At 41.9% G+C, this 20713-nt stretch overlaps 1 protein-coding gene across 4 annotated transcripts in view; it reads left to right on the top strand.

Moving 5' to 3' along the window:
• CDK5RAP2 (CDK5 regulatory subunit associated protein 2) overlaps positions 1–20713 on the top strand; it is a 183965-nt gene that overhangs the window by 84139 nt on the left and 79113 nt on the right. For all 4 annotated transcript variants that reach the window (XM_054502815.2, XM_054502812.2, XM_054502816.2 and 1 more), the window contains exons 13-15: positions 887–1057; positions 4932–5075; positions 15157–15257. In XM_054502815.2, coding sequence (XP_054358790.1) covers positions 887–1057; positions 4932–5075; positions 15157–15257 — 416 coding nt within the window. The remainder of the gene's footprint in view (positions 1–886; positions 1058–4931; positions 5076–15156; positions 15258–20713) is intronic.

Genomic DNA, 20713 nt, shown 5'->3' with positions numbered 1-20713 from the left:
ATACTTATTTCTCTTGGGTCTCTGCTGCTGCCACACACACTTAACAAAATATTCTGTAGATTACTTTAGGGCGGTATATTTATAGAGAGAAAGAGTCCTCATTCCTTTTCCTTTATAGCTTAAGAGTGCTCCATTGTGAGAATGTACCATAGTTTATTCCTCTGTTGGTGGACATTTGGATTGTTTACAGCCTTTTGCTATTATGAATAGTGCTTCAGTATTACAAATAGTACATATTTAAAGGTAATCACAATCATTCTGTGTATGGTTTTTTTTCCTTTTACTATAACATGGGAATAACATGAACTTTTTTTATGTTATTATAAATTCTTTGTAAATGGTATTAAGACAGTTTTTTTCCTGATTATGAAGATAATACAGGATTATTTAGAAATTGTGGAAACTTAGAAAAATAAATAAGTAAAAAATCAATGGAAAATTACCTACAATTCCTCTAGTTAGATATACTGTTGTTGTTTTGATGTGTTACCTCATAGCCTTATGACATTTGTATTAACATTTAGAAAATAGAGTATCTTATTATCTGTACAGTTTGATACTCTGGTTTGTTTTGATTCATAATTGTGGGTGTCTGTTTTTTAAATACCGTACTCTTTATAATTATTTCTCTGTTGTTGACTCTCTAGTTTCTTTCTGGTTTTGCAGCATTTTAAATAATGTTGTGATAATCTTTTGCCAAATTTCAGATTATTCTTATAGTGGTTTTTGTAAGATTTTAAGTGAGAAGTATTTAAATATACACTTGTATATTCCCTTAAATACATCTATTATCTTGCTCTCTTGTAGCAGTAATTTAGCAAGTCAAACACATAAGAGATTGAAATTTTTGTCAAGTAAATTCCATTTTTTCATTTTCTTCTGGTAGGATCTTAGAAATGAAGTTGAAAAATTACGCAATGAAGTGAATGAAAGAGAGACAGCAGTGGAAAATCGTTACAAGAGTCTTTTGAGTGAAAGCAATAAAAAATTGCACAATCAAGAGCAAGTGATCAAACATCTAACAGAAAGTACCAATCAAAAGGACGTGTTGCTTCAGGTACTATAACTTTTGTATTTAAATTTTTTAATTTGGCATGAGTTAATTTTTTTAAAAAAATAATTCTTTTGCAGAAGTATTTATGATTACAGTAATCATTGCTATGTTTCAGAATACTTTAGAGCTTTAATTATGTCATTTGGGCTTCAGCCACCGGGTAGGTAAGTGTGGTGAAACAGAAACTCAAGAGAAGGGAAGAAACATATCCTGGGTCATATGACGACTAAATAGCAGAGCCTGGATTCACGCTCTGGCTTGTTTTGCCCTAGTGCTCAGGCCACTTCACTGAGGTTCTTCTACTGCAGATACTTCCTGTTACTTATTTATACCATGCTCTTTCACTCCCCTGTACTTTTCCTCTAACTGTTCCTTTTTCTTTAGGAGTACCCTTCTTGTTTGATCATGTCGTGAATTTTTGAAATTCACCTCAGACTTACAGATAACCATGATGGAGTAAACATAGGCATTTAACTCTGCTTCCTACAGAAACCTCATTAAAATAACAATGAAAGAATAAAAAGGTATAAACCCACAGGGACTAACTAGGAGAATAGAAGCAGGTATAATAGCAAGTGTGAGTTGTCAACAGAATATTGGATAAGTGTGGCTTGTAGACAAAAGAGGTAAAAATTAAAAAAGAAAAAAAAATTGACTAAGTGGATGGGCGAGTGTTAAGGGCATAGGATTCAGCTTTCTCTACACAGCTACATGCCTTTGGGACAAAAAGCCAACAAGAAGCAAGCTGCTTTATGCTGCAGAACCCCAGAAAGGCATAGCATGCATTGGCTATACCTGGTAACTTTAAAAATGGGAGACTGGCTGTAATTCTAAGCAGTTATAGGTGACCCTCTCCTCACCAGCAGGAGATCTCTGGAGACCCTAAACCAGAGAAGCTCTGGCCATGGGGTCACCAGATGTAACTGAAAGCAGGAGTGACCACTTAAGTGAAAACAGGGAGGGAGTGGAAGTGTGCATGCCCAGCAGTGAGGTGCCTCGGAGGGGAGAAACAACTGAAAGATGCTGACAATTGGGGGTCCTCCAGCAAAATACCTGGGCCCCCACCTGAGCACCTCACTGTGAGGCCATCTTTGACAGGTCCTTTCCACACTCTCAGAGCTGCTGAGCACTTCTAACCCCTAAAAGTAGGTGGATGGCCTGAGTTTATCAAATAGGAGAAAAGAATTTAGGAGGAAAGATGGCCTGGCGTGGTGGCTCACACCTGAAATTCCAGCACTTTGGGAGGCTGAGGTGGGTGGATAACCTGAGGTCGGGAGTTTGAGACCAGCCTGACCAACATGGAGAAACTCCGTCTCTACTAAAAATACAGAATTAGCCGGGTGTGGTGGTGCATGCCTGTAATCCCAGCTACTCGGGAGGCTGAGGCAGGAGAATCGCTTGAACCCAGGAGGTGGAGGTTGCAGTGAGCTGAGATCGTGCCACTGCACTCCAGCCTGGGCAACAAGAGCGAAACTCCTTCTCAAAAAAAAAAAAAAAAAAAGGAAAGACAAAGGCCAAACAGAACAGAGGTACGTAGAGGAAATGGAAACATGCAAGGAGGAGGAAATAAGACAGCTTTTAAAAATCCAAACATTCAGGGCTATAACTCCTTTAGATCAGGCTCTGACAAAAAAGATATTTGGAAAAGAAGAATACCTATTGGAAATTGAAAGTATGATTGCAAATATAAAAAAGTTTAAAAGAAGAGTAAGAAAAGTTGGAAGATAAAGTTGAGTAAGTCTTTCAGAAAATAGAACTAAACAAATAAAAAGATGAGAAAATGGGAGAGAAAATTGAGAAAACTAGAGGCTTGATACAAGAGGTCCAAAATATGACTAATAGGAGTTCTAGAAAGACAGAACAGGCAAAGCAGAGGAAAGGAAGTTTTCAAAGTAATAGGAGAAAATTCCCCATAATGGAAGGACAACTATTTCTGCATTGAAAGGGCCTGCTATGTTTCTAGCACAAAGAATGAGAAAAGACCCATACCCCATGGTGTGTCATTTTGAAATTTTAGAACAGAGGGATAAAGAGAGGACCTGAAAGGCTTCCACAGAGAGGAGAATACAGGTCACATACAAAGAACCCATACTTGGAATGATGTCAGAATTCTCAGCAGCAACATTGGAACCAGAAGATGGAAGAGCAATGCTTTCAGATTTGGAGGAAAAGTGATTTCCAATCCAGTGTGTTCTGTACTCAGCCAAGCTGTCAGCAAGTGTGAGGGCAGAATAAAGGCATTTTCAGACATTTGGTGCCTACAGTCATCTGCCTCCTATGTACTCTTTTGCAGGAAGCTCTTGTAGGATGATTCCATATGTATAAAGGAATCACCAAATGGGAGAGAATAACCAAAAGAGACATGGGTTCCAGAAAGTAGGGAATTCACATGGCATGTGGTAAAGGAAAGTCCTGGGATGAGAGCTGAGCTGCTTATGTAGAAAGCCCAGATTTGAACTCTAGAGGAGGACTTCAGTTGGGATTTCTCTAAGAAACTAAAATGCAGATGGTCAATTTTTTGATGTGTGATCACGGAACACTGTATGGCTAAGTTATGAGCAGTATCTGCATGGCTATAATGTAAATGCAGAATATTGATTTAACTGAAATTGGGATATTATTAGGAAAAGGGTTGAGGGACAGAGGATGTAAGAGCTGAATCCTTAAACTTCTATGGCAGGAACCAGTAGGTAAAATCTAAACTTAAGAAACCAAGCCATGTAAGAATAGGAATGTAATATAGAAACATGGAGGTATATAGCAGAAGAAATAGCTAAAGAGTTGAAAGTTGTTTTTCTCTGGGAGTGGGATTTGAGAGGTGAGAGGAGAGGAGAGGGAGAGGACACCATTTTCCATTTAAGCCTGTAGTACTATTTGACTGTTAAACTATATATATCTATAATTGGACTTTAGAAAAATGAAAATGAATAGTGTAATTTAAGCACAACAACTGTATTGTGACAATTCTAGAAAGTCAGTATTGGTTATTTGATTCCTAGTTCTTTCTATTACAGTTCAATGGGTTTTCATAAAGAATTGCTTCTACTTTTTTTGTTTGTGTTCACCTAATTTCTTATAAAAATTTGAAAGGATAAATTAATTCTGCTAGGTGCTTAGGAATAAGATGTGGTTCTTACCCTTAACTTTTGACAAGAGTGGACAGAATCCTAGTTCAGGAGTTACAAGGATTTTAAATAGTTAGGAATAGATTCCATGCAGAAGACTAGAGATATGGTCTCCGGTCCTATTGTGTTGTTGGATGTTAGATCTTCTGAAGGGTTCAGCCAGTGCAATCGTACTGTGTGTGATCATGAAGGAGCCTTTCACATGTGACCAGACCCTAAAGCAATATTTGCAGTCTTGGCTTTTTTTCCTGGAAGTCAGATCTCCTTTTGGATATGGACAGTTCAAGTTTTATCAGATTTGTAACATTTCAAGAGAGACTAAGACTTCATTGGGTTTTGATGTGCAAGTCTTGTAATCATCCCCATAAGCCTGCAGGACTGGAAGCAGATCGCACCCTGAGCAGGATGCACGTAGGTTTGGAACCAGGTCTGTTGGGTCAGAGCTTGGCTTTGTCCTCCACACCCACTGGAAGGTAGTCACAGTGGTGGCGAGCGAGGACGGTTTGTAGCGACTGCCACCATCCTTGGCTCTGCTTTGCTGGCATTCAGCTATTCTGCAAGTTGTAATAGCATAGAAATGGAGTTGCATGACAGTTTTGTAATTGCCTAGTATTTTGGAATGATGAAAATTATGTAGGGGATATAGGAGTATTATGAAAAAATAAAATATTTTTCTTTAAGGAGTTTGGGACAGTTTCTTAATATTTTTTTTCTTGATGACAACTTCCTTAGAATTTGTTTTATTTCATTAGAAATTCAATGAAAAAGATTTGGAAGTAATACAGCAGAATCGCTATTTAATGGCTGCAGAGGATCTCGAGCTCAGGAGTGAAGGCTTAATAACAGAAAAGTGCTCTTCTCAACAGTCACCAGGCAGCAAAACCATCTTCTCTAAGGTGAGCTTGACTGAAATTGGACATTCACATGCGAATGGATTCATACAGTTTTTTGAAACATATTTGATAACTCCTTTGATCTAGAGATCCTCAAATGCCTTCTTGTTGGTAACTGAGCCTACAACAGGTAGGAGGAGGAGTTCTTAGCCTACCACGTTACAGATTAATATCCTTCAATGAATATTAGTCTTTGCACTGCACACGAAACTGAGAAATCATAGCTTGTTAAACCAGAAGCCTCATTTGCTCTATCAGGGCTCATCTCTTAAGAACTGTGTAATCCCAAGTGTTTCATAAGTGTTCCTGTTTAAATTCACACAGAAAATGGCACAGCAGGCCCTTCCTTATCTGGCCCCAAATCAACTTTGCAATCTCATTTTCTTTCATCTCCAGCAATAACAAATTTCTTATAGATTCCTGAAAACACCATGTTTGTACCTCTCTGTGCCTTTGCGTATGTAGTTCCATCTGCCTGGAATGATTTTTCCGTCCTTGTTTACATGCTAACTCCTGAACATCTCTGCAGGTGCCATCTTAGTGTCACCTTCTCTCTGGAGTCTTTCCTGATCCTGCTTATTAGTGTGGTCCTGTTTTCCTCTGATTCACAGCCCTTTGCACACCCCTCCATCATGGCACTTACTCTGTGTATTGGAGTTACAGGATCCACCTTTCTGCTTCCCCTCACCTGGGCTCCTGTACAGCACCATGGGCAGGCACTTCTGGGGTAGGGAACTGGCACATGTTCCGAATCCCAATGTTCAGCCTGTTGCCTGGCTGTGTAAATATTTGTTGAGTGAATGAATGAATAATGCAACCAGGCAGCCAGATATGGGAAAGGAAAAGAATTAACTGTAGGCCAGATTTTTTTTTACTTTTTATTTTTATTTTTTAAAAGAAAAGCCTGGCTTAAATTAAGTTCATACATTTGGAAGATAGAGAACTCTTACGCAAATTAGTTTTCTGATGAATGGCTCTGATTGTAACTTGCAGGTTTGTGAAGGGTGATTCTCAAAATAATTAACAACTGGTACAGCATGGGCATCAGCCTTCAGAAAAGACTCGGGCACTAGGGCTGGAGTAGGGAATTGGAGGCCTGCTTCTGTGCCAGGCACCAACCCTGTAGTTTAAAAACTACTAGGGACCTCATGGGGAGGTCCCTAGGGAGGGACCAGGGCAGCTAGGGTGGTTGGAGTGGATGGACCAGGGTTTATTTTCCAACTGGTGTGGAAGTATTTCAGTATATTAGCAACCAGTACTAGCCACTGTGCTGTGTATCTGCTCAGTATCAGAGCTTGTCCTGGGGGTATCATTGGCTGAACAGTTGGAGCTGTTTCTTAATTCTGACCGTTTGTGTATTTGCATTTTGCTGTTTCTCTTGAGAGCGTCAGCATGGGCTTGTGGAGCCCTTGGGCTGGGCCAGCAATCTGGAGGCCTGGATTTCTCTCTGTCGACTCTGTCATTTCTCTTACGTAACCTGGGGCAAGTCTTATAACTAAATCTCAGAGGGCTAATATTTTGTGATTCTAACTAGCATTTAGTTAGATTTTGACCAACTTCAGTTGGCTAAGATTCACATTAACCTGTAATATAAGGCATAGTCTGTTTGACACCAAGATAGCAGCTCATCAGGTTATTTTAGATGGAAATATCTTCATTACTTTGAATATATTGAGTAAGTTAAACTAAAATGCTATTTTGAATCACATTTTAGTCATGTAAAAAGTATCTCCTGTAATCCCAGCACTTTGGGAGGCTGAGGCAGGTGGATCACAAGGTCAAGAGATTGAGACCATCCTGGCCAACATGGTGAAACCCCATCTCTACTAAAAATACAAAAATTAGCTGGGTGTAGTGGCGCATGCCTGTAATCCCAGCTACTCAGGAGCCTGAGGCAGGAGAATTGCTTGAACCTGGGAGGCGGAGGTTGCAGTGAGCCGAGATTGTGCCACTGCACTCCAGCCTGGCAACAGAGCGAGACTTCTCTCAAAAAAAAAAAGTATCTAAATGTTGAACACAATGTTTGTAAATTTATTGGACAGGTTGCATATTTTAAAATTTAATTTCAGTTTTATTTTGTTTTTAGTTTTTTTGTGCGGGTGATGTACTTCATATGACCACAGATGTAAAGTTACTGGCTGGGCATTTTGGTAATATTCAGATCCCGGTGATATTTAAATTACTGTGTCAACAGGAAGGGGAACATCACACACTGGGGCCTGTTGTGGGGTGGGGGCAGAGGGGAGGGATAGCATTAGGAGATATACCTAATGTTAAATGACGAGTTAATGGGTGCAGCACACCAACATGGCACATGTATAATATATATGTAACAAACCTGCGCGTTGTGCATATGTACCCTAAAACTTAAAGTATAATAAAAAAAAATTACTGTGTCAAATACCTAAGTATTTTAGCAAAGGCTTTAATTGTGTTCCACAAGATGAATTGCAAATTGTAGATAGAGATTTACTGGCCAGGCATCATAGCCCACACCTGTAATCCTAGCATTGTGGGAGGCTGAGACGGGAGCATTGCTTGAGGCCAGGAGTTGGAGACCAGTCTGAGCAACATAGTAAGACCCCAGAATCTACAAAAAAAAAAAAAAAAAAAAAAAATTTTTACAAAAATTAGGTTGGCACAGTGGTGCACGCCTATAGTCCCAGCTACTCAGGGGGCTGAGGCAAGAGGATTGCTTGAGCCCAGGAGTTTGAGGCTGGAGTGAACTGATTGTGCCACAGCACTCCAGCCTGGGTCACAGAGTGAGCCCCAGTCTCTTTATTTATTTATTTATTTATTTTTTGAGACAGAGTCTTGCTCTGTTACCCAGGCTGGAGTGTAGTGACATGATCTTGGCTCACTGCAACCTCCGCCTCCTGGGTTCAAGTGATTCTCCTACCCCAGCCTCCCAAGTATCTAGGATTCTAGGCATGTGCCACCATGTCTGGCTAATTTTTTTGTAGTTTTGGTAGAGACAGGGTTTCACCATGTTGGCCAGGCTGGTCTCAAACTCCTGACCTCAAGTGATCCACCTGCCTCATCCTCCCAAATTGCTGGGATTACAGGCATGAGCCACCGTGCCTGGCTGGGACCCAGTCTCTTTAAAAAAAACAAAACAACAGCAACAAAGGAATTTTAAGTGATCACTTAAGAATTGTAAATTTCTGGTGTCACTTTAAGAAATCCCAACTGTTGCAGCCTTACAGTCGTACCCCCCACTCCCCCGGCCCCAAAAAAGGTGTGCTTTTCAGACCGTAGTTGTTTCTTTGTAGAAAATGTGAATTTATTCTGCTGTGCCCTTGGCTATTTTGTGTTGGTTTAAAATTTATCCTCTGCCCATTTCTAGGAAGAACTTGAGGCTATGATCATGTCTCCATAGACTCTGGGCAGTCTGTTTTCCTTCTAATCATTGTGTGATCCTGAGAATCAATGCTAGATGACTAGGGAATTGAAGAATAGAGAGTGAAACACACTGACCATATTTAACTGACTGCAGTCGGAGATTCATAGCTTGGTTATTGGCATGGTTGGGACATCGCTGCTGAATTTTCAGAGTATTAAAATTAATGTCTTTGTTGCAGGGCTGTGACATAGCTACTGAAATAGACACCATCTATCTTCCAGGCCTCTAAATTGCCTTGATTACCAAGAAGTGATCCATTAAGCTTTCTCGTTACATGTCTGTTGTCTCTTTAGATGTGGGCTGCACATTACATGTGTTTCCTTCAAGTCATTAAGGAAACTATGGTAAAGTAGAAAATGCCTGGCTTTGGTGTCAGAGTGCCAGTCCTACTAGTCACTAGCTCTGTGATCTTGGGCAACTCACTTAATGCCTCTGAAACTCACTTTCCTAATCTGCGAAGTGGGCAATTACATGCCTGCCTTTTGAGAGGATTGGAAAGAATGGAAGTGGATTAGTTAAGATTCTTTTGGTTGCAAGCCACAGAACCCCACACTGGGTAGTCTGAGCACAACCACCATGAAAGGGAATGTTGATTGGGAGCAGACTTGAGGCTGTCACAAATGCCAGGCAAGACTTGAGCAGCCACACTTTGGGGAGGGTGAAACTGGGGCAGCACCATGGACCTCAACTGCAGAAGTCCCAGACTCTAGGGCTCTGTCGTTGACATGACACAGACCCAGAGACTCCCAGCTGTCTGGTGTCTTGGTTTAAATCTCTCAGTTCCTGGGAGAGAACTGTACTAGTTTAGCAAGTGGGCCCAGGGCCTGGCTCACAAAGGAGAGGAGTCTTCTGGGACTCACCCCTGTGTTTTAGGGACAGTTCTCAGGTGAGGCAGGAGAATGCAGTGAGCGGGGTGGTCATTCCAAGGGCCATGGAGAACACATCGCAGAGCCAGACACACAGCAGGTGTGCGGCAGTGATGAGTCTTCTCTGCACTGAGAGGCCTCCTGTCTGGGTTGCTTTTTGTTTGGAGGGGCGGGTGGAGAGGGGAGAGTGGGGGTTGGTGGCTGTTGCTGAGCAGGTGCTTCTCATGACTCCCCTTTGGGCAGCCTGGCCGCCTGCCCGTGTGCCGAGGAGATCTACTGGTTTGTCAGCTCTGCTGAGGAAGCCAAATGACTTCATTCTAATGGGGCATGATTCAACGCAGGGGAATAGGTGATTGATGAAATGGGACCCAAATGGCTTCAAAGAGTTCATTTATTTAACATGGGTAAGCAATTTGCTTCTAGGAAGACGTTGACTCACTCTGACTTCCATTATGCAAAATATCCCCAGGAATCTCTGCTCTTAAGATTCATATCGGTCTCTGAGTTCCCCTCTTACCTACTTAATCATCAGTTTAGCAAGTATTTGTGGCAGCGTTTGATTTGTGCCAGACACTGTGCCTGGCTCAGGACACTGCTGCTTGCCCAGGAGCCCTCAGCCTTGTAAACAGGTGGCTGGCATGCCAGCTCTGGGGACTGGAGGAGGGCGTCTTTATCAGTCAAAGAAGGGCTTGCTGATGAGGTTTGGCCTGAGCAGATCCTGTAAAGTGCCCTGGAATGTGCCAGTGGATAGTGGTAAATGACAGCACCGGGTCTCAGGGGATAGGCATTCCCCCTGGGACTCTGATGGAGGGATTTCCCAGTTCCACTGAGTTGCAAGGGCAGGAGGAAGGGAGGAGGGCAGGAGCTGAGGAGAGCGGTGGCCTGAAAATTCTGAGGAATCTTTGGAATAGCTGCCAGAAAGAAGAAAAGAGCCTGAACTGATATCCAGGCCCTGGTGTGGCAGGCAGTGGGCTGTTCTCCTCTAGGACTAAGAGCCAGCCTGCAGAGGTCCTGTTAAGATACTGGGTCCCCCATGCATACATTCCTGGAGTCTCTGTGCCATCCATCAGAAATCCATATTTATTGTTTTTTTTCCCCAACCTTTCTTGGTTGGCTTTGAAGTTACATACTTAAGCACAAATTCTGACTTTACCAGTTACTAGCTTAGTGGACTCAAACAAGTTACTTCTGCTCTCAGAGAGTCAGTTTCATCATCTGAAAAATGGGAAGTTCCCTGGAATGCTGTGGCAACTAGAGATAATATGTCGGTAGCTAGTATAGCACTTGGAGCATAAGAATAATAGTAACAGCTGACATTTATCAAGTGTTTGCTTCGAGCCAGGCATCATTCTGAGAACTTTGTCTGGATTAACTCATTTAATCTCTTTAACGCTCCAGGACATGTGTAGAATTATTACCACTACTTAGAGGTAAGAATATTGACATACAGGTCTGGCACGATGGCTCATGCCTGTAATCCCAGCACTTTGGGAGGCCCAGGCGAGCGGATTGCCTGAGCTCAGGAGTTCGTGACCATCCTGGGCAACAGGGTGAAACCCCATCTCTACTAAAATACAAAAAATTAGCTGAGTGTGGCGGTGTGCGCCTGTGGTCCCAACTACTTGGGAGGCTGGGGCAGGAGAATTGCTTGAACCTGGGAGGCGGAGGTTGCAGTGAGCAGAGATCGCGCCACTGCAGTCTAGCCTGGGAGACAGAGAGAGACTCCATCTCAAAAAAAAAAAAAAAAAGGAAGAAAACAAAGAATATTGACATACAGAGAAGTTGAATAACTTGTTCAAGGTCGCATAGTTCATAAAGTCACACACTCTTAATCATCACTGCCCCTCATGTTAGCAAAATCTTGCTCAAGAAACAATAGATTTTCTTATTTTGTCACTGGCTTTTCTTATTTTCTTTGGCTGGCCTTTATGTGGCTGACAGTGATGATGTTACCCTTGCCAAGCACCCAGATGCATTATATTTAAGGCATCTATTATGGGGCAGTGATGGGTGGGCTGAAGAGCATGGGCCTTGAAGCCCGCACCTGGCCTCACCATCCTGACCTTGACCATGAACAGCCTTGTGTGTCACAGTTTCCTCATCTCTAAAATGGGGAGTGTAGTAACACGTAAGCACATTGGGTCACTGTGAAGATTACATGAGAAAATGCCTGGAAAGCACGTAGCATGGTGGCTGACATACTGGCCCTGGAGAGCCTCCTTGGTCTTCATGTCCTTTTTAAATCCTCCCCACTCTTCTCTGAGGTCCTCTGGCTGCACATGTGGTTGTGTGCAGGTGGGAGCTGAGAGAATCCCACGATACTGTTGTTGTGTACAAAAGGCATTTGGGAACTCCTTGTGCCAGTGACATGTGGCATGATTTACAAAAGGGCCTGACATTTCCAGCAGTCTGGATGACTAACTTATCATGACCAGACTGGTGGTTTAGCATTTAAAAGCTTTAATTGGCAGGGGGTGTCTTGGCCTTGTTTTGTCAGGATTGGAAGCACAACAGTATTCTCCTGGATCAGGGCTTCTTCACCTTTTTTGCCCTCTGCATCCTTTTGGCAATCTACTGAAGCCAGAGACCCCTATCTTGAAGAAATGTTTAAATGCATACAATATATGTGTAGGATACTAAAGGAAACCAAATATTTTGAAATTAGGTTATCAAAATATAAAAAAATTATGCTATGGAAATGGTGCTTCTTTATTAATATGTTAAATAGTAAGATATGGTGGTGAGTATAAGTAACTACCGTAGTTATGAAGTAGTGATAAGAATGAATATTTTGAGATATCTGTAACATATACAAAATAACTATTTCTTTTGATGACAAAGTCAAGGTAATACCACTAGTATTATTATGGTTTGTAGCAATAGTAGTATTCCTTCAATTCATAATTGAAGGTAATGCTAAATTTCAGTTAGAGGTTAGTGGAAATAGAGATTTTTTTTTTCCCTTGCTCATATTCCTTCAGCCTGTAAATTTTAATCAAGTTGAAAACCCCTGTTGTAGGTGGTATCTTAGCTTTAGGAGAAAACACAAGTCAATGTGAACTACAAAGGCTGTTTGCAGCCCCAATTTCTTCACGGACTGAACATCTGCCTCCAGCATTTAGAGAGCACTTAGTTGGTGTTAGGCATCGTGCTGGATATTCTGTATGCATTAACTTTATTTTAACATTTTTTCTTATTTTGAAATAGTTTTAAATTTGTAGAAAAGTACAAAAATAAAGGATTGTATTTTTTCTGAGCCTTCTGAGAGAAAGTTGCCAATGTGAAGCCTTGCCCCTCTGAATGTGCTAGTGTGTATTTCTTATAAACAGGAACATTCTCCTGTATAACCTCAGCCCAGCCACTACAACCAGGAAATTAGCCTGGACTGATTTCCTTCATTGCTACTTTCTAATCCTCAGACTCATTTGAATTTCATCAGTTGTCTCAATAACACCCTTTGTAGCGAAAGGATCCTATTCAGGATCATTCCTTGCATTTAATAGTGTTGATTCTTTAGTCTTTAGTTTGGAACAGTTCTAAAATCTTTCCTTAACTTTCATAACCTTGACACTTTTGAAGTGCCCAGGCCAGTTATACTGTAGAATATCCCTTCAGTTTGGGTTGTTTGTCTGGTGTTTTCTTGCTGATTAGATTCAGTTTATGCATCTTTGGCAGGAATATCACAGTAGCGATGCTATGTTCTTCTCATTGTGGCCTGTCTGATGGTACACAGTTGGATTTGCCCCATTACTGGCCATGCTAACTTTGATAACTTTATCAAGATAGTGTCTGCCAGGTGTCTTGACTGTCTAGTTATGCTTTTTTCCCTTTGTTTTTAATAAGTATTTTGGGGGAGGTGTTTTGAGTCTATGTAAACATCTTGATCTTCAAACTTTTACCTACTAGTTTTAGCATCCTTTTGTGTTTCTTGGCTGAATTATTTATTACTGTGATGGTTGGTGAAGGGTGATTTTTCTAATTCCATCATTCTTTCTACATTTATTAGTCATCATTTTTCTATAAAGAAAAACCTACTTTTTTCCCTCCTATTCATATCAGTATGGATTTATGAATTCCTATTTTATTTGGTGGGTTATAATCTGTTACTCTCAGTGGGTTATAAACCATTACTCATTATTTCAATGCTCAAATCATCCCAGATTTGGCTTGTGGGAGCCTTTCCAAACTGGCTCTGTGTGTCCTTTTGACAACATTCCATCATTATTTAAGCATTTCTTTAAAAATTTTTTTCAGCTTTGAGTTATAATTGACAAATTAAAATTGCATGTATTTAAGGTACACTAGATGTTTTGAGATATATATATATATATATATATATACACACATTGTGAAATGATCACCATAATCAAATTAATTGGCATATCTATCATCTCACATTGTTACCTTTTTTTGTGTGATGAAAAAACCTACGATCTACCCTCTTGGCACATTTCAAGTATAAAGTACAGTCTTTTTTGTTTGTTTGTTATTTCAGGGTCTTGCTCTGTTGCCCAGGCTTCAGTGCAGTTGCATGATCCTAGCTCATTGCAGCCTCAAACTTCTGGGCTCAAGGGATCCTCCTGTTTTAGCCTCCCAAGTAGCTGGGACTATAGGCGCATGCCACCATATCCAGCGAATGTTTTTCTCTTTTACTTTTTTGTAGAGATGGGGTCTCACTGTGTTGCCCAGGCTGGTCTTTAATTCCGGGCCTCAAGTGATTCTCCTGCCTTGGCCTCCCACAGAGCTGGGATTATAGGTGTGAGCCGCAGTGCCTGGCCAGGGTATTCTTGCATATAGTCATCATGCTGTGTATTACATCTCTGGAATTTATTCATCTTGTGTAACTAAAACTTTGTTCCCTTTCACCAACATCTCCCATATCCTCATCCCTCCAGCCCCTGGCAACCACGGTTCTATAGCACTTCCTCATTTTTTGGCACAATAAAATGCTATACACATATCTTTTATTGTTCCTGATTTTCCTTGTCCTAATACAGGAATCAGCCATTTCTCCAGGTATCCTTGGTTCCTTACAGTACACAGTTTATCTTTCATCTGCTCCATCATTCCACAAGGCAGTGGTAATTGTCCACCAGTTTTACAGATGAGAATACCAAGGCTCCTAGTAAGTAACTTCCCAGAGTCTCAGAACTGGTAGGTGGCAGAACCAAATTTTGAACATTAAAAAATTTCACATTTGTGAATGTGAATTCATAAAATGACATCCCCATTTCATAAATAAGGAGACTGAAGCTCATAGAGTTTTGTTAAGCTACTTACCCAAGATCATACCTCCAGTAAGTGGCAGAGATCCAGCTCAGATCTCTTCATCATCACTGTGTTCTGGATGCCTCCCAAGAACACCTCAGTTGACCTCTTCTACTTGACTGTAACTAAATCCCCAGTCCCCAGTACTTGCCAGGTTTTGGTTTGTGAATTTCTCTTCTTTGGAGCAACAGTGAATATGGAAAGACATTTTTTTGTAGTGTTGTAAAAACGATGACCAGCAGCTCTGAGGGATGACAGTCTCATGATGGGCTAATCCCATAACTGATGCGTCTTCCTAGCAGCTGTTGGAAGCAGTATTGGAAGCTCAGCTCTCAGCTTTGTTCTGGGATGAGTGATGGGCAGTCATTCCCCACTCCTCCTGAAGGTGGTGCTCTCTGACTGTGGCCTGAGCCAGAGCCAGGCACAGGGCCTCTCACGACTTCATTTGGTTTTAAAAACCAGGACTAGCTACATATGTTTGCATAATATAAGGATGTACTCTTTCAAAATTCTTCTCTTAATGTCAAATGCCCATTGTCATTTCCAGGAAAAGAAACAATCATCAGACTATGAAGAGCTGATTCAGGTCTTAAAGAAAGAGCAGGAAATCTATACCCATCTCGTCAAATCTCTGCAGGAATCAGACAGGTAAGGGTTTCTGTCTGGACATCACACATGTGAATGTGATCACACACGCACGCATGCATGCATGCACGCACGCACTCACCCCTTCAATCAGTGCTGGTGATCCCTAAGCCAGCAAAGCCCTGCCAGTTTGCTTATGGAGCTTATAAAGCTTGGGTGGCGGTTGCCCTATTTAATAGTCACATGTATCTGTTTTCATCAAGAATTGTCTGATTTTTGGCAGCAAAATTGATTACTCAGGTTTTAAAATCATGATTACTCAGGTTTTAAAAATACTTTATTATATATTTAGAAAGTGCTTCTATGTGTATTATCTCATGTGATCCTCACAGCCTTTCTGTGAAGTAATAATAATGCTATCCCTGTTTTCTACAAGGTCATGAAAACTAAGATAGGGTAAGTGACTTGCTCAAAGTCACACAGATGTCAAGTGACAGAACCCTGGCACTCAAACAAGTCTCCCTATCTCTGCAGAATTGCTGAAATGAGTTGCTGCCAGCAAGGTGTGGTGGGGAGAGCCAACTCTAGGATAAAGGCCTTGTTCTAGCCCTGGCTCTCCCACTTTCTAGCTCTGTGTCCACAGGCAACTGCTGCTCTGGGCCTCTGTCCACGTATCTGTACACGCAGGGTTGGTCTCAGGGATTTCTCAGAATTGAGAAATCCTTTTTTTTTTTGAGACGGAGTCTTGCTCTGTTGCCCAGGCTGGAGTGCAGTGGCAGGATCTCGGCTCACTGCAACCTCCGCCTCCCGGGTTCAAGCGATTCTCCTGCCTCAGCCTCCCAAGTAGTTAGGACTATAGGCATGTAGCACCATGCCCGGCTAATTTTTTGCATTTTTAGTAGAGACGGTGTTTCACCATGTTAGCCAGGATGGTCTCGATCTCCTGACCTCAGGATCCACCCACCTCCATCTCCCAAAGTGCTGGAATTACAAGTGTTGTTCACCACTCTCTACACAGTGGGATGGGTACAGTTGAAAGGATATGATGTCTGGGATTCATTTCCAAACAGTGCAGAAGCTGAGGAAGTGAGTGGGGATATCAAAAGAACAAGATTGGCCCTGGCTCTCTGATTGTTGGGGCTGGGGTATGTGTAGATGGGGGAAAGGTTCATTACAGTAGTTTTTTTTTTTCCTTTTGTATATGTCTAAAATTTTCTATAATGAAAAGTTAAAAAAGAATCACCCCTCATTTCTCCCTCTCATATGTCCTCTGCTGTCACCATAGTGAGCTCTTTATCGTTCCCTGGGCTGTGTGTTCCTGCCTGTACCTTCACCTATGTTTCATACCCTTCTATTCCCAACCTTTCCCCTACTTTGTCTCCTCCCCGTCCTTTAGAATTTAGCTTGAATGTTACCTTTGTCAGGAGGCCCAGCTAATCCCCAAAACAGTTGCCTCTCTGTGTTTCTGCCCTGCGTGGGGAGGTCACCTTCTGTAGCTGTCTGTGCCTGCTCTGCCTCCTCACCTGTGTTGGAGCTCCCTCAGGGCAGGGGTCCCACCTTACAGTCTCTGCTCCCCAGGGCCTGGTACAGAGTAGGCACTTGGGAAATGTTCTGTGCAGGAGTGCCCCTCCCTGCCATGTTGCTCTTCTAAATTATGAGATAATTTCCAGATTTTTTCATAGGAAATGAGTTTAGGGAAAATGAAAACATGCTGCTGAAATTCTGGGAGTAGGCGTCACTCTCTGAAAGTGAGTTTTTTCAAGAAACCTCAGCTGCTGGTCATTTTCGCTTGGCGAGTGGTGTGGGGGGAGGTGGGCGGGGGGAGTGAGTGGTGGGGGGCACGGGGGGTTGAGTCATGTGTGGAAACTCACAGAGGGAGTGGACACATTTCATTTCAATCGCGCAGCTTCTCTGGGTAGGAGCCAGGTTGATTCTGGGTACTGAGAGGACTTGTGGGTGGATATGGTTGCCCCTGAGTCTTCTCAGCTTCGTGAGGGCTCCCAAGTTTCACAGGCTCTTTCTTAATGAATGAAAACTTGGATGGGACTGAGGCGGGTCAGGGCTAACTCGGACTAACAAAGACTAACCAGAACTAACAAGGATTCTTAAAAGGCTTCCTGTTCATCTTCAGACTTGTAATACATTTAGTGGGAGACAGACCTGGGTCCACATCTCAGCTCTGCCACTCAGCAGCCCTGAGCTCTTGGGTAAGTAATTTCTCACCCTGAGCCTCAGTGTGTTTGTGAAATTGAGATTGGCTGATCTGCCTACTTACCTACCTACTTAGATGTCTACCTACTTTACAGGGTTGTGTTGAAACTAGAGAGGACACTGTGTAAAGACCTAATACTTCCTGGCATGTAGTAAGCACTCAGTAAATGGTAAGATTTCTTAAGAATAATGACAGCATGAAAAGCTTACATATGTCTCAATATTCCATCATGCATAAACTTAGTTTACAGGAGGTTTTTGAATCCTCAGACCTTGGCATATCCAGAGGGCAGAATGTGGGCTAAGGAAGGTAGAGCTCCCTTCTGTAACTCCAGCACTGTTCACTCTGGAAATTGGCAGGAAAGGTGGATGACCCTGAAGACAGATGATGTACTGTGATTAAAACTGGAAAGGGAAGTCAAGAAGGGAGGAAACTCATTGTGGCAAGAATGTGGCTGATCCTTTCACTTTTACTATTTATTCTTCACAGCAGCACTTAGAAGTTGGTGGATTATCCCCAAATTACAGAAATGTGCATTCTAAGACACCCGGTGTTCTGCAGTGAAGGATTATCAGTGCTTAGGTCGTCTTGGCTCCCAAGCCAGGTTCTTGCTGATACACTCCCCATCTTGAGGACTAGCACAGTTTCCCTGTAACTCAGGATTTCTCAGCCTCAGCAGTATGAGGCTTTGAGGCTGGATAATTTTTTTGTCATGAGGGCATGTCCTATGCTTTGTAAGATGTTTAACAATCCCCAGCCTCTACCATGGGAGGGTCAACACACCTGATCCTCCCATGCCAGTTGTAACAACCAAAAATGTCTCCAGACATGGCCAAATGTCCCCTGGCGGGTGGGGGCAAAATCATCTCCAGATGATTATCATTGCTGTAACTCATGAAAATCAGCAATCTTGGCTCGTAAATATTATCTTCTGTATGGGAGTTGTTGGAGTATGTGGAAGGAAGGAAATGATGTTTGTTGAGCATCTCATATGTGTTAGCCCCTGTCCTAACGTCTTTCCCATGTTAACATCTCATTTATTCCTCAAAACAATCACAAAGCAAAGGTATTATTATCCCCATTTTGCGTGAGGAAATCAGGACTCAGTTAGTTAAACTGGCTTGCCCAGTAGTGGTGGCGTGCTATTTTGAGCGTCAATCTCTCTGACTCCTTGTTTCTGCTCCTGTCTGCCCCGCCCAATTCCAGGAAGAGGAAGGTTTTTGTTTTTTTCTGAGTGAAGCACCTTTTGTTCTCCCAACTTCTCACACCTTGAAAAGATTCTCAAGTTGGGAAAACATAAATGACAGACACAGGAGCAGCAGCTGTGTACTTTTCACCCTGTCAGAAAATGGAAGAGGGAGTGAAGCAGTTAGCTTTCCCCAGCCCTAATCGCAGGAGCTTCTCTAAAACAGTCTCTTTTTTTTCTCCCTGGTTAAATGCCTCTGCAGCACGACTGCATCCAAGCGAGTGCTGTGCTGTGACACCTCTGTGAGGTTTTTCATCAGCCTTACAAATTGATCATTAGGGTTGTCTTAAAATGGAACTAGGTACAAGTTGCTAGTAGGGCCCTTTCCCTTGCGTGAAGACTGCTTCACAATGAACTGTCCTCAAAGCAGCAAGCATAGAAGATTAGACATAATGGTTTATTTTCCTTCCAATGTGTGTTGATTTATGTGTGCAGTTCGATGGATGGAGCTGGAAGTCTCTGAAGGAGAAGCGGGGCTTCTTTGAGGAGTCTGGCACACATATTTAGAGCAATTGCCTCTAACCATCCGGGGCTATTGATCCCTTTTGAAAAATCTGATGAAAGCTTATAGGCCCTCTCCCTAGAAAAATCCACATATTCATTCATTTTTTGCAGATAATTTCATGGCATTGATGGACGTTTTTAGGGAACCATAGATGCTGGATGGAGAATGATAGATCTCTTGGTATCTAAAAAAGAAGCCTTTCTGATTTGTTAATATGTTTCAGTAGTCTTAAAGATGTTCATATACTTTGACCCAGTAATTGCATTGCTGGGAATCTTTCTTAAGAAAATAACCTGGATGTCAAACAAGGCTTTAAGCACAGAGATGCACAGTGAAGCATTATTTATGCCATTCATATGTCAGCTGGGGTCTCCTTATTCTTCTGAGAGCTGGATTTAACTGGTTCTGATCACTGCCATTTCCACATCAGTAGGAGTCCAAAGCCATTCTTATGGATCCGCACTGTCCAGTTCAGTAGCCACTAGCCATGTGGCTGTTCACATTTAAACTTACTGTAAATTTAATAAAATTAAACATTCAGTTCCTTGGTGCATTAGCCACATTTCAAATGCTCAATAGGCACATTTAGCTAGTGGCTACTGTAGTTGACAGTGAAGATATAGAACATTTCCATCACTGGAGAAAGTTCTATTGGACAGGGCTCCCCAAGATTAATGCACATTCTGGGAGTTGTGCATTTTCTTGGTCTCCTCTGGGTTTTGGGCTTCTAGTCCATGCAAACGCTCTGTACAGCTTAGCACATCTCCTCTCCCAGAATAAAAATCCACTCATACTATGCATTTCTGAGTGGTTAACCCACCACAGTGGAGTTTTGTTGGCCCCTAATAGATTAGTCCTTTTCTCCTTCTTATTGTTGACTCACTCTTCCTTTATTTTTTTCTCTTCCCACCTGTCCCCCCGACCCTTACTTCCAGTATGACTTTTTTGAGGAGTAACACAGCAGGAGTCCTCTGTCTCCCTTTCTTCTGAAGCCCGGGTGCCCAAGTGACACTCAGGCCCTGGGGAGCCTCCCTTTCTGTACCCAAGCCCTCTTGGGGCATTGTTCAGAACAGAGACACGTTCTGGACTGGAGAATTACATTATTTTCACCTAGTTACGCCTATAGTAAAAATTTGGAAATGACCCAAGTATCCACTAATAGGGGATGAGTTAAAGTAAGTGGTGGGACATTCACCTGGTTTAATATTATATAGTCATTAAAAATGATATTTGCAAATAATTTCTAAAATATAGGGAATTATGAAGTGAGGAATGCATATCAGCATTGTATGTCTAGTATTATTTCAGCCATGTGAATTACACATAGGGGAAAAGATTGGAAGGAAATACAGTCTGCTGTGTGTTAGTTGATAGTAGGAGCATGGTAATTTTTGTTCTCCTTATACTGTTGTATTTAAAATTATAGTAAACCTGTATTTACTTTTATAACCAGAAAAAAACACAAATGACATAAAAATCACAGGAAGGCTTTCTGGGCTTTGCATCTAAAAGTACAAATAGGTCTGTTTTAAAACTTCTGGTGTCTTGTTTTACCA

The sequence above is a fragment of the Pongo pygmaeus genome, chromosome 13, assembly GCF_028885625.2.
Source record: "Pongo pygmaeus isolate AG05252 chromosome 13, NHGRI_mPonPyg2-v2.0_pri, whole genome shotgun sequence".
NCBI classification, from domain to species: domain Eukaryota; kingdom Metazoa; phylum Chordata; class Mammalia; order Primates; family Hominidae; genus Pongo; species Pongo pygmaeus.
The sequence above is the reverse complement of the archived record's forward strand: the minus strand, read 5'-3'. Positions and strand labels throughout refer to the sequence as shown.